Source organism: Balaenoptera borealis (genome assembly GCF_965194805.1).
Source record: "Balaenoptera borealis genome assembly, chromosome: 5".
In the NCBI taxonomy this organism is placed as follows: domain Eukaryota; kingdom Metazoa; phylum Chordata; class Mammalia; order Artiodactyla; family Balaenopteridae; genus Balaenoptera; species Balaenoptera borealis.
The window spans coordinates 104,686,098-104,699,020 of NC_138862.1; the positions used below are offsets into that span (position 1 = coordinate 104,686,098).

The following is a 12,923-nucleotide window of genomic DNA, read 5'->3' on the forward strand; positions in this document are numbered from 1 at the left end:
TGTTGCCAGCAGGATTGAAAGTGTTTTGGTGTCCTTGGGGTGCTAAGATGTTTTGTTTGCTTTTAATTTTTTGTGTATATATGTTTGTTTTTAATGCAGATTCTATATTTTCCCCCTTTTATTTTTACAGTGAATACAATCAAGTGGCATTTTAAAATTTTGCTGGAAGGTGGGGACATGAGACTGAAGATATCTCTTTTAAAAGAACCAAAGCATATCCTTTTAATACTTATAAACCTTATTGTGATCATCTTACTATAGTATTATTAAAAGTTTTCTTCTATTTTTGTAGTCTAGTTGAATAATGGATTTTTTCATTCCTTTATTGGGAGTTTCGCTAAATTGTTTCTGAAATATTTGAGGTCTTGTGTTGCAGGTAATTCTCCAATGCAAACTATTTGCTCTAAATCTTACTTTCAAATTTTTATTGACATTTTTCTTACTCTACTTAAGTACTACTATACCTAAGTACATAAAAAACAGTTCTTGTTTAGTCTAATAAAATCTTAAAGAGAAGTTTTTTAAAAATCAGGTAATTTATCTGTTGGTATGATCTAGTATGTTTTCATTGAGTTCTGCTCTATTTCTTCTTACTCACGATAAAGTGGAGGGCAAGCTGGGGAAATCTGAGCAGTTAGACCTTTATTATTTCACGTGGGAAGGGGGCAATTATAAATATTTCTCAAACGCATGACCTTATATTTTGTCAGCAAGAACTCCCAGTTATGTGTCAGGAAGATATGATAGGCCCCTTTACCTTCATTCTTAGTTATTTAGACCAGTGCTTCTAAAAGTATCATCTGTGGACTTTATTGCAGGTCTGTGAAGGGATAAGTACAGAAATTGAAGGTAAGAAGGAAGAAATTTTTGTAGCAATTTGATAGTCACAACATCCAAATATAAGATCATTTTTCTAGAAATTCATTTTTATTTTATCTTAGAAAATGTTGCAACAGATTTGAAATAAAGAAAAGTAGGATCCTTCAGAGATAGAGAAGCACTGTTTTAGACATTTGATCAAACGTTTTGAATTAATATTGTCTTGTCTGCTTTTTTTACCATTTGAGTGAAGATATAATTCCTTTTATTTCTCCTTAAATCATTTTTATTCTCTTTTAAAAGTGTGCCCTCAGGAGTTCATGCTGCTTATAATCTTATAGATTTTGACTATGTCTATTGTCTGCTTTTACCTTTTCAAGCTGAAGAATAACAGTCTTTTTAGACTTTCTTATTCTGGCAGTCCTCTCATTTCTCCTGTAATTTTAGTTAACTTATTAGTTTGAAGACATGTCACGTATGTCTGATGTGTACTTACATCAGTTTTTATGAGGATAAGCTTAATATTTTTTGTTTCGGGGCGTGTGTGTATGTATATTTTCTTTCTTTCTAGATTATGCCTGACACTCTCCCTTTTTAAAGGTTTTACCTAACATTGTTTAAGCTATAGCAATTATACTGGAAGAATTTTTTTCAGTAATGGTCTAATGGCACATCCAGATCCTTTTGTTTAGATTCTACTTTGAATTCTGAGTATTCCAATGCCACTTTATTACCTATTTGTGCAGTCTCTTAAGAACTTTCCATAATTTCTTTTGTACCTTTTTGGTTATTTTGCTTAATCTATCATATTTTCAAGTATTAAAAAAAAATCTTAGAACACCCCAGAATAATTTGGCACATAGTCTCTTTCTTTTTCCTTAGAGTTTACTGATTGCTTGGATGAGCCAATAGAAAGCATTGGTGAGAAGATAAGGCAGTAAAATGATTATACAATAACAACAAAAGAGCAAACAACCCAACCAGGATAATGTGGTAATACAGAAATCCACATATAAGCAGGAGAAAGCATCTCAAAAATGATAAACTGAAGTGCCTTCTCTAGATACACAACTCTGCTAGGGTAAGCAACCTGTTCTGATGGTGGAAGTGAGGGCTACTTGAACACCTCAATTTATAGAAATCCACTTGATAAATCAGAGACCGAAAAAATAGGTTAAAGTAAGAATTTTAGGGTTCGTATCTTACCCATATTACCTTGTAGGTGCAGTAAATTGTAATTGAATTACTTCCTGAATTAAATGTCAGGAAATTTGGTAGGATTTTAGTTTCAGCTGTTAAGCTGTAGGTTTTTTCCTAGGTGAATTATTATAATGTGTCATCTAAGCAGGTATTTTACTGTTAGATTTCAGTCTTATTTTAACGCTTGATTTTTGAAAACTTTTATCAAAATAATACATGCTTATTCTAATAACTTAAATGAAACAGATATATGTAAATAAAAAAAGCATAGTTCCCTTTTCTTCCCACTTATCCCCCAATGGGTTAGAGTCAATCCTTTCATCCCTTTTGTTCTGTTAGATGTCTTTGTGTATCTTTTGCCTCGTTTATGGAATACTTTGTAACACAATTTAAAATTTTTCACATAGTCAAATCTTTCTTTTTTTCTCTTTTGGCACCTGGGTTTCTTATCTTGCTTTCCATTCTTCTTACAACTGTTTTGATAGATGCTTATTTTCCTTTCCTTATATGGAAAAAATATGAAAGTCATAAAATGAAAAATAGGCTTAGAAGCTTGAAACATTTGACCCTATTTTATACTCTTCTTATAATCTGCATCTGAAAAATATTGTATTTATTAAGACTGAAGACTTTTGTGTGTGTTTTATGTCTCCTTAACATGGTGACACATCAAGAATTAGTAAGCTGTGTGGGCTGGAATACTGCTGAAGAACTGTATTCATGTAGTGATGATCACCAGATAGTGAAGTGGAACTTGTTAACTAGTGAAACAAGTCAAATAGTAAAGCTGCCTGATGATATTTACCCAATAGATCTTCACTGGTTTCCGAAAAGTTTAGGCATAAAGAAACAAACTCAAGCAGAAAGCTTTGTTCTCACAAGTTCTGATGGTAAGTTTTAAATAAATGTTATATGCTAATCTTTGTACTTAAAAGACATAACATTTTAGTATGACATGTTTTGAGTTGTTTATCCATTTCCTGTGTAGTCAGTTCGTCTGTGTATAGGCTATAAAACTATTGTCATAGAAGAAGGTGAATTAAACTGGCATATACTGGGATTGAATCTGAACCTCTGGCTTTACTTTTTCTGTGCTCACAGGTATTGTTAGGCTTTTATCAGTTTTGGTTTCTAATTTTGTCAAATTTAACTGTATAACATAACCACACTAAAAATAGATGGTACAACACACACTCATTTAGTAAGCTATCAAATATAGTCTTTATTTTCTAGTACATGTTAATTTCTACTTACAGAGCTGGAGATTAATTTGACCATAGTTTTATTATTGGTGAGTAAAAAGCATGATTTTTCTATTTTTTAAGGATATGTTTTAATTTTCAGAGAAATAACTTGAACTGTTTTTCATCTGTATTACACTTTACCTACGATATCAGTTAAGAGTACATTCATCAAAAGTAACAGAAACTTACTCGGCTAACTTATGCACAGATGGAGTTTTCTGGTTTACCTAGCTCCAGGGGTAGATCTTTAAGCACGGCTGCATGAGACCCCTATTCTTTTTTTTTTTTTTTAATAACACATACACAACCCCTTGAGATTTTATTTATTTATTTTTTATTTATCTTGCTGCGTTGGGTCTTAGTTGTGGCATGTGGGATCTTTGTTGCGGCATGCGGGATCTTGCGGCCTGCGGGATCTTTCATTGCAGTGTGTGGGCGTCTCACTAGTTGTGGTGTGCAGGCTCTTTAGTTGTGGCGTGCAGGCTCCAGAGCGCGCAGGCTCAGTAGTTGCAGCACGTGGGCTCTCTAGTTGTGGCGCACAGGCTCTAGAGCATGCGGGCTTAGTTGTCCCACAGCATGTGGGAACTTTGTTCCCTGACCAGGGATCAAGCCCACATCCCCTGCATTGGAAGGCGGATTCTTAACCACTGGACCACCAGGGAAGTCCCCAGGCCCCTATTCTTGCCATCTCTTGGATAGACTCACCCCAAAAGGTGAGCATGATGGCAGCCAGCAGCCCAAGGCTTACCCTACAGGAAAAGAAAAGTCAGCAGAGAGAGTGCTTCTTCCTCAATATCACTTGCAGTCAACATGCAGAGAGGTCCTGGACAAGCTTGGGTCACGTGCCCATCACTGAGTGAATCATTTTAGTCAAGGGACTGGGACACTGATTGACTGAGCATGGCAGGCCTTAGGCCACCGTGGAAAGGGAAAGAGAAGAGGGCTTTTGTAGCCAGAATAGGAAAGGGATGTTATGGCAAACAATCACATCAGATTCTAATTCTCTTACGTGTAATTTTTAAACTTAGTTTTCTGAATCTTGATTAAATGAGATATTGTGTGAAAGTATTTGGTACAGTGCCTAGCGCTTACAAGACTGACTCTGAGCACAGCTAGAATTTAGTTTACCTCTTATGATAAAATGAAGGGTTGACTTTAAAAAAAGCTTTTAATTTTGTTATAATTTCACATTTATAGAAAGGTTGCAAGAATTGTACAAATAACTGCTGCATATCCTTTATCCACATTCACTAGTTGTTAACATTTTGTCCCATATACTTTATCATTGCTGGTCTTTTCTCTCTCTTTCTCTCTTTCTCTTTCTCTCCCCCCTCCCCCCCACCCCGCCACACATATACTTTTTTCTGAAACATTTGAGAGTTATTTATAGATATGCCACTTTAACCATAAATACTTCAATGCATTTCCTAAGAATAAGGATTTTCTGTTACTTAACCACAATACATTGATCAAAATCAGGAAATTTAACATTGATGTAATACTGTTATCTAATCTACAGTTTGTATTCAAATTTTAACAATTGTCCTAATGATATCTTTTATAGAAATTTGTTTTTTTCTGGTACAGAATAACACATTGTTTTTGTCATATCTCTCTAGCCTCCTTTAATCTGGAGCAACCCCTCAGTCTTTCTTTTATGATCTCCACTGTTTTGAAGAATACAGGCCTGTTATTTTTACAGAATGTCCTTCAATTCATGTTTGTCTGATGTTTCTTCATGATTAAATCCAGTTATACATTTTAGCAGCAGTACTCAGGGCATCAGATTGGAAGATTCATGATGCTGGTTTGACCCATTATTGGTGACTTTAACTTTGATTATTTTGAAAGGTTGTGTTCACTAAATTAATCTAGTGTAAAGTTAATGTTTTTCCCTTTTAATAAATAATTTCTGAAAGGATACTTTCAGACTATATAAAAATATTCTCTTCCTCCTCAGATTTCCTCCCACTGTCTTGGCATCTATTGATGACTCTTGGCTGAATCATTTATTACTAAGATTGTTGCCAAATGGTGATTTTTTTTAACTCCATAATTTCTTTTATTGATTTGTTGGTATTTTACTGCAAGGAAGAGCCTTCTGTCTCCTGCCCATTTATTTATTTGTTTACTTAGATTAGACTCATAAATTCTTATTTTATATCTTGAGCATCCTATTACTACCATTTAAAATTTTTGATGTTACAATTGTCCCAGGTTTGGCCAGTGGGAGCTCCGTGAAGCCAGCTCAAATGAATTTTCTTTTTACCTGGGGGGTATGTTTCCTCTTCATCTTTTGGGCACTTCTTTGCTGGCACAAGATGTTCCAGGCTCATTTTGTACTTTCCCAGTCCCAGCTTCCAAATCAGCTGTTTCCCCAAGGAGACTTGTTCTTTTCTGGGTGCTTAATGGTATTTAAAAGCCAAGATGAGTGTGCCAGGTGTGCTCATTTCAATGGGATGTGTTTACTTCAAGGCCTTTTCACAGGACAGAGCTAAGAAATACGAATAGAAATGTGTATTAAAATATACATATCTACAGCAATTTCTTCCTCCCTCCCTCCCTCCCTTCCTCCCTCTCTTCCTTTGCTTCCTTCCCCTTTCTCCCTTCCTACCCTTCCATGATAAAAACCATGAGTTCATTCTGATACCGCCAATTCTAATTCAGCACCACAGGGTTAATTCTAGTCTTTTTTCCCCATACTTGGAAACAGTGAGGAAACTTGGCTCCCACTATTGTCAATATATTTACTTACTTGTTTAATTCTACAATACACAGTAGGTTGTTTCAGAATTGCTAATCCATACTATTGCAAAAAAAATAGAGTTTAATATTCTACTGTTTTTATCTTTACACTGAGGATATAGAGTCAAAGTCTTGTGTTCAAAGTTACTTGGCATTTCCCCCCTACTAGTGTTGTTGCTATTCATTTAAAATATAGTTAAGTGTATTTATTTCTGTTTGTTTTCCATTTAAGGTCTCCTCTCCCCATCCTTGTTGATTTGATTATTTTTTAAATATGTAAAACATTACATGGATGGTTCCACAATGTCAAAACTATATAAAAAAATATACTCAGAGCAATGTCACTACTCCCACCCATCCAATCCCATACACCGTATTTCTATTTATTCCCTGTATGTAACCAATCCCTTTGGTCTGGTTTATCCTTTCTTGTTTCTTTTAGCAAAAAGAAACAGATACATGTATATTTTCTCATTTCACCTTTTTTTAATTACATAGAAGGTGGCATACCATATATTTTCTTTTCTTTATTTTTGGCTGCGTTGGGTCTTTGTTGCTGCACGCGGACTTTCTCTTGCAGCGAGCGGGAGCTATTCTTCGTTGTGGTCCGCGGGCTTCTCATGGTGTTGTTGAGCACGGGCTCTAGGCCCGCAGGCTTCAGTAGTTGCAGCATGCGGGCTCAGCAGTTGCAGCATGCGGGCCGTAGAGGACGCGGGCTTCAGTAGTTGCAGGGCGTGGGCTCAGTAGTTGCGGCACTTGATCTCTAGGGCACACGGGCTTCAGTAGCTGTGACGCTCAGTAGTTGTGGTGCACGGGCTTAGTTGCTCTCTGGCACGTGGGATCTTCCCGGACCAGGGATTGAACCCATGTCCCCTGCATTGGCAGGTGGATTCTTAACCACTGCGCCACCAGGGAAGTCTACCATATATTTTCTTTTCATTTTCCTTCTTTTTTAAAATTTAAATTTATTTATTTATTTTTATTTTTGGCTGTGTTGGGTCTTCGTTTCAATGTGAGGGCTTTCTCTAGTTGCGGCGAGTGGGGGCCACTCTTCATCACGGTGCGCGGGCCTCTCACTGTCGCGGCCTCTCTTGTTGCGGAGCACAGGCTCCAGACGCGCAGGCTCAGTAGTTGTGGCTCACGGGCCTAGTTGCTCTGCGGCATGTGGGATCTTCCCAGACCAGGGCTCGAACCCGTGTCCCCTGCATTGGCAGGCAGATTCTCAACCACTGCGCCACCAGGGAAGCCCTCATTTTCCTTTTTAAAGTCAATAGTGTATGAAGATTGACCTTTATCTGGTGAATATGGACAGTAAATATAGTTAGTCTTGATAATTTCTGTTATCTGAGTGTTTCCCTGATTTATTAAGACTACTTAGGTACACTTAACTAAAGAATAGTTGTTTGGGTCTCTATTTCACATTGGCTTTAGGTAAAATACTTTCTGATAGGGAAAAAAGTCTAAAGTAAGACAAATATCATTTAAAGATAAATTTGCAAGATTAAAAGTGGGAAAAAATATTATGACTCTTGAGAAACTATAGTGTTTACTTTTATTTTTAGGTTTACTACAAAAACAAACAAACAAACAAACAAATAAGGTAACATAACCTGCCACAACTAGATGTAGGAAGAAGAGAGAACCAAAGCAGGGTAGTTGAGTATTTTCTCTTAGGCTGGGATGAGGAGTATCTGGGATCTTGTGAAAGTGAAGGCAAAGGATGATAGTTCAAAGAAAAGAAGTAGAAGAGTAAGACAAGAAACAGAATCCAGAAATGTTCAAAAAAACAGAAAAAGAAATGTTCAAAAAAAAAAGAAAGTGGATGCTATTGAAAGGTGGTCAGTCAAGGGGTTTCTTGCCAGATAAATGTCTGAGATCATTTTATGTATCAATGCTGTATTCTCTGTTAATCAAATACTATAAAAAAGTATTATTCTGGTTTAAAAAATATATAATATGAGATCCACCCTCTTAATAAATTTTTAACTATACAGTGCAATATTTAATAATTTAATATAATTTTTGTATAAGCACAATATTGTATAACAGATCTCTAGGACTTTTTCATTTTGTATGATGTTAACCCAGTACTTAAAAATTTCTTTTTCAAAATATAGTTCTTTGCCTAAGAGGTTCCCTCTTCTAGTTGGCACCAACTCTCTTCTCTTGATTTTTCTCCCCCAAGGCTGGCAAAAATGGTTACGGCTTTTGAGTTTGTTCATCACTCCTCCAGTGTTCCCTTTGTCATACCCCGTCCATCTTCTGTGTTAGTGGTAACATTCAAAAAGATCCATGGGATTTGGGGGCAGGTCCTGAAATACATAAAGCAGACTTTTGCAAAGTATTTTGTCTCACCAATAATTCTCTCTTCAACATTATTACTTCTTTTTGAATATTTCATGCAGCTGTATCCTACTTTTTAGAGGAGATATTTCTTCCTTTGACAATGTATTGCAAGATTTACATTTAAAAAAGAATGATTTAAAATGCATTAGGGGAGCTGCTATGTAAAGGAATTCTGGTATAAAATCTTTCGTAAAGCCAGTAAACACTCCTTAAATTATATTTAGTGAAAGTTGAATTTTTTTATACATTGTATTAGATATCTTAAAGTAATCCTCATATTCTCTTATTAGTTAATATGTACATTTAAAATCCCACTTTAAAAAGAATTTATGTGTTCATTTCTTTCTGTCAGAAGTTAGTGGTTACCGATCTCTGGCGTTTTGCAACCATCTGCCAAAACATTTCTGCTATTAAGCAGTCTGCAAAAGTGCTCATGTGACCTTTTTCCTAGCACCCTATTTCAAGCCTTCTCATGTTTCCATAGACATTTCTTAAGGCATTTCTAACTTTAAGAAATGTGTTTCGTGTAATTTTAATCTACTTACTCTGTTCTTTTTCCCTTTTATAACATTTTCCTCTTTTTAGTTTAATTTATCTTTTATTTAATAATAAGAGATGAATTTTATACCCTAGGATTTAAATATCCATGTTTTTTACCCAAATCATCCATTGTTTAATCAATGAATTGTATCAATAAAAGAATAAATGTAATCAAATGTATCGATTATATTCTCTTCCTGACCCCACCCCTAGCAAATGATTGGAAATAAATTATTTGCTTTCTAGTTTTGGTCTAGCATTTTTAAAAGGTTATAGAAAAGCTGGAGAGAAGAAGAACCAAAATAGTTAAAAGGATAACTGTGTTTTTTAAAATTTTTGATATATGTAGTTTTATATTTATGCTTTACTCTGGGGGGTGCTAGTCAAGCAATTTGTAACAATCAGACAAACTACAAAGACCAAAGATTTATTGAGTGTCAAATCTATGCAAAGAGTTGGCCTTAGTTGTCCCAGTATGTGTCTTCTGTGAGGTCATGGGAAGCAAGAATAATTTCAGCACTTGTCAGAAAGTCAGTATTAAATATTTTAGGATAAGAAATAGCGGTGATCAAAAATACATAAAATTTCTAAAATACAAAGAAAAGAAAAGAAATTTTCGGACCCTTCATTTCAGGTTCAAGAGCTATTTGGTTAATCTCTTTGGTGATAGATTCATTCATTACATGCAACAATTTACTATGTGGATATTTTGTGCTAGGCAATATGCTAACATTTAGTGAAACAGATTTGGATAAAGTAAATAATGGCCACTCACTATATGTCATCTTTATAGTTTCCTCTTTTGAGATTTTTTTCCCCCTTGTATTTTCTTTCTAAAGCAATGCATTAAAAAAAGTATATCCAAATTAATTTTAAGTTAATATCATAAAGAACGTAATAGCACAGTTGAATTCAAAGTAATCTTGTTACATTGAAAAATAACCCAGAGGTAAATATAAAATTAAAAGGAAGATATGAGGAAAAGTAGATGGTGCTAGTGGGTGGTTAGATGAAGGAAAGGAGTAGTTTATTGATGAGGGCCTAGAAAATGAATGATGGGAAAAGACGGCTCTCAGATTGAATGAGAAAGAAAAGAATGTCAAAGTAGTCCTTTTTTTTTTTTAAGTTGCTAAGTATGGTTACTGAGTTGGTAAATTTAACAAATGCTGCTTACGTAAAGCACTATTGCAAATAAAAATATGACTAAGACATGGCCTTCTGAAAAGAGTCACAGTCCAATAAAAAAATGCTGCAACAGAGCTACAAATATTGTGCAATGTGTGTAAAAAGAGAGAATGACTTTATTGATGGGAATAGGTTGGTGGTCAGTGAAATAGCCACAGGGTGCTAAGTGTAAAATATTTTAAAGCCATCTGTGTTAGAGCTCTCCAGAGAAATGTTTTAAAGCCATCTAAAGCATCTGACTTATTAAATATATATTTTTAATGGATTGTTAATATTCGTCCAGAACCTTGAAAAGCCTTAATTTAAAAATGAATTCAAACAAAATAAATCCTCTGAGGCAAAATTTGATTAGGCAAGCCACATTATTCTTTTACTACAAAAAATATATACCTTTTTTTTGATTTCGGGAAAAGTTTCTAATTTTACTGTACAGTTGTCCCTCTGTATCCAAGGGGGTTTGGTTCCAGGACCCCTGTAGATACTAAAATCCACAGATGCTCAAGTCCCTTATATAAAATGGCATAGTATTTGCACATAACCTACACACATCCTCCCACATACTTTAAATCATCTCTAGACTACTTATGCTACCTAATACAGTATAAATGTTGTGTAAATAGTTGTAAGTACAATGTAAATGCTATGTAAATAGTTGCTGGTACAGGGTAAATTCAAGTTCTGCTTTTGGAGCTTTCTGGTTTTTTGTTTTTATTTATTTATGTATTTTTTTAATTAGTTGGTTGAGTTCAAGAATGCAGAACCCTTGGATGTGGAGGACCAACTGTACTTAATTATTTTATTACAAACTGTATATTATTAGACTTCATGATCATTCAAAACCACACTGATTATTTTTTTGGCTTCCTGTAGCACTTATTCTTTGTACAGTTGATTTGTTCCCTTGACATTTCTTATATAGTTTGCTTAGGTCCTTTAAAGTTGTAAGCCTTTTGCTGTTTGCCTATATATGTGTGAACTTTTTGAGAACAGCAACCAAGTAACTTGCTTCTTTTTGTCTACCTGGTGCCTGGTACAGTGTAAAATCAAATAAGGCAAGAATTTGAAAATTTGGGATTATCAGTTATTAAATTAGTTAAACAAGGAGGCCTTTAGACTTGAGGTGACTCTTATGCTGTATACCTCTGCAAACCAAAATCTAAGCCTGTAAATGAATGCTTCAAGATTATGAAATTGAAACCTAAGGACAGCCAATCACAAACAGCCAACTAGGCTTTAAGTTGTAGTCAATCAATAGTATCCTTACTTTACTTCTGCCTTTTCTCTGTAGAAGTCTCTCCCTGAGCTCCTGTCAGTGGAGCGTTCCTAACCACTTAAAGTTTGGCACTGCTGGATTGCAATTGATTTCTGCACAAAGTCCAGTTTTTGTTTTTGTTTTGTTTTTTTTTGCCAGCGTGGCTTTTGGGATCTTAGTTCCCCAACCAGGGATCGAACCTGGGCCCCCTGCAGTGGAAGAGAGGAGCCCTAACCAGTGGACCACCAGGGAATTCCCCAAAACTCAATATTTTTTAATATGCCTCAGTTTATCTTTTAACACCATTTAACTATCCTGGTTCCTCTCCTCTACACCTTTCCTAACTTTTCTATAGCCTGTTTTTAAGAAAAAAAAAAAAAAAAAAGCAAGATTGCAAAGTTCTGCTTAAATAGAAGGCTTTCTTGACATTCCTCTTAGCCCCCTTTGGCCATATCCCAGCAGAATTTTATTGTCCCTCTGAACTATCATAGTATCATATATATATTTCTGTCACACCACTTGTTTCAAGGTTTTATGATTTTGTATTTGTGCCTGTTTTCCAATGGATTTGCGTGTCCCTTGAGAGTAAGAATAATTATATTATTTGCCCTGGTATCTCCGATGCCTAGCACTATGCTAACTAGTCTACTAGTAGATACTCAACAGATGTTTGTTGATTGGATAAATTAATTTAATAAAATAGATTTCTCAAGTTTAATTTCTTTTAGGCAAATTTCATCTGATTTCTAAGTTAGGAAGAGTGGAAAAAAGTGTGGAAGCTCACTGTGGAGCAGTACTTGCTGGGCGATGGAATTATGAAGGAACAGCATTAGTTACAGGTAGGTTATCTGCAAAAATGACATTTAAAATGAAATTTTTAAAGAAAAATTTCCAAAGGAACAGAATATTTTCATTTAGCAATAGTGTCTTTCATTGTCTAATAGCAAATAATTGGCACAGTATTGATCTAGACTGCTATATAATGTTATCATTCAGAGTGTCATATTAGTTTTCCTATATGGCTTATGAAGAATGTTCTGTCAAGAAGGTTTTGGAATGGTCAAGTGTGGGGTAAATAAAACTTTTAATTCTTTAAAATTCTAAAATTCAAAATATTCTCATTTAACTTTACCCCCCTTCCATCTCTTTTCTATCTCCTGCCCTACTGCAGGGATTCTCATCTTCACCTATTATATTATCTATTATTGCATAACAAGTTATCCCAAAAGTTAGTGACTTAAGATAGTAAACATGTATTATCTCACAGTTTCTGTGAGACAGGGAACAGTTCAGTTGGGTGGTTCTGTCTCAGAATCAAGAAGTTGGATGGGGCTGCAGTTATATGAAGCCCCATTGGGGCTGGAGAATCTGCTTCCAAGATGGCTCACTCACATGGCTGTTGGCAAGAGGTCTTACTTCCTCTATGACTGTTGTAGGAAGCCTTACTTAGTTCCTTACAACATGGGCCTCTCCATAGGGCTGCTTGAGTGTTCTAACAACATGACAGCTGGAGCTTCTCCCTGAGTGAGTGATCCAAGAGAGAGCAAGACGGAAGACACAATATATTTTATGACCCACCGTTGGAAGTCATA

At 35.3% G+C, this 12,923-nt stretch overlaps 1 protein-coding gene across 8 annotated transcripts in view; it reads left to right on the forward strand.

The window, feature by feature from the left end:
- Positions 1–12,923, forward strand: part of IFT80 (intraflagellar transport 80) — a 115,362-nt gene that overhangs the window by 12,523 nt on the left and 89,916 nt on the right. For 3 of the 8 annotated variants that reach the window (XM_082393979.1, XM_082393981.1, XM_082393980.1), the window contains exons 2-4: positions 131–213; positions 2,687–2,909; positions 12,060–12,170. In XM_082393979.1, the coding sequence (XP_082250105.1) occupies positions 178–213; positions 2,687–2,909; positions 12,060–12,170 (370 nt within the window). In that variant the 5' untranslated portion in view covers positions 131–177. Of the gene's footprint in view, positions 1–130; positions 214–244; positions 377–420; positions 850–1,701; positions 1,901–2,686; positions 2,910–12,044; positions 12,171–12,923 lie in introns of those variants that run through there. The other 5 variants (XM_082393986.1, XM_082393982.1, XM_082393983.1 and 2 more) reach the window with 5 other exon arrangements.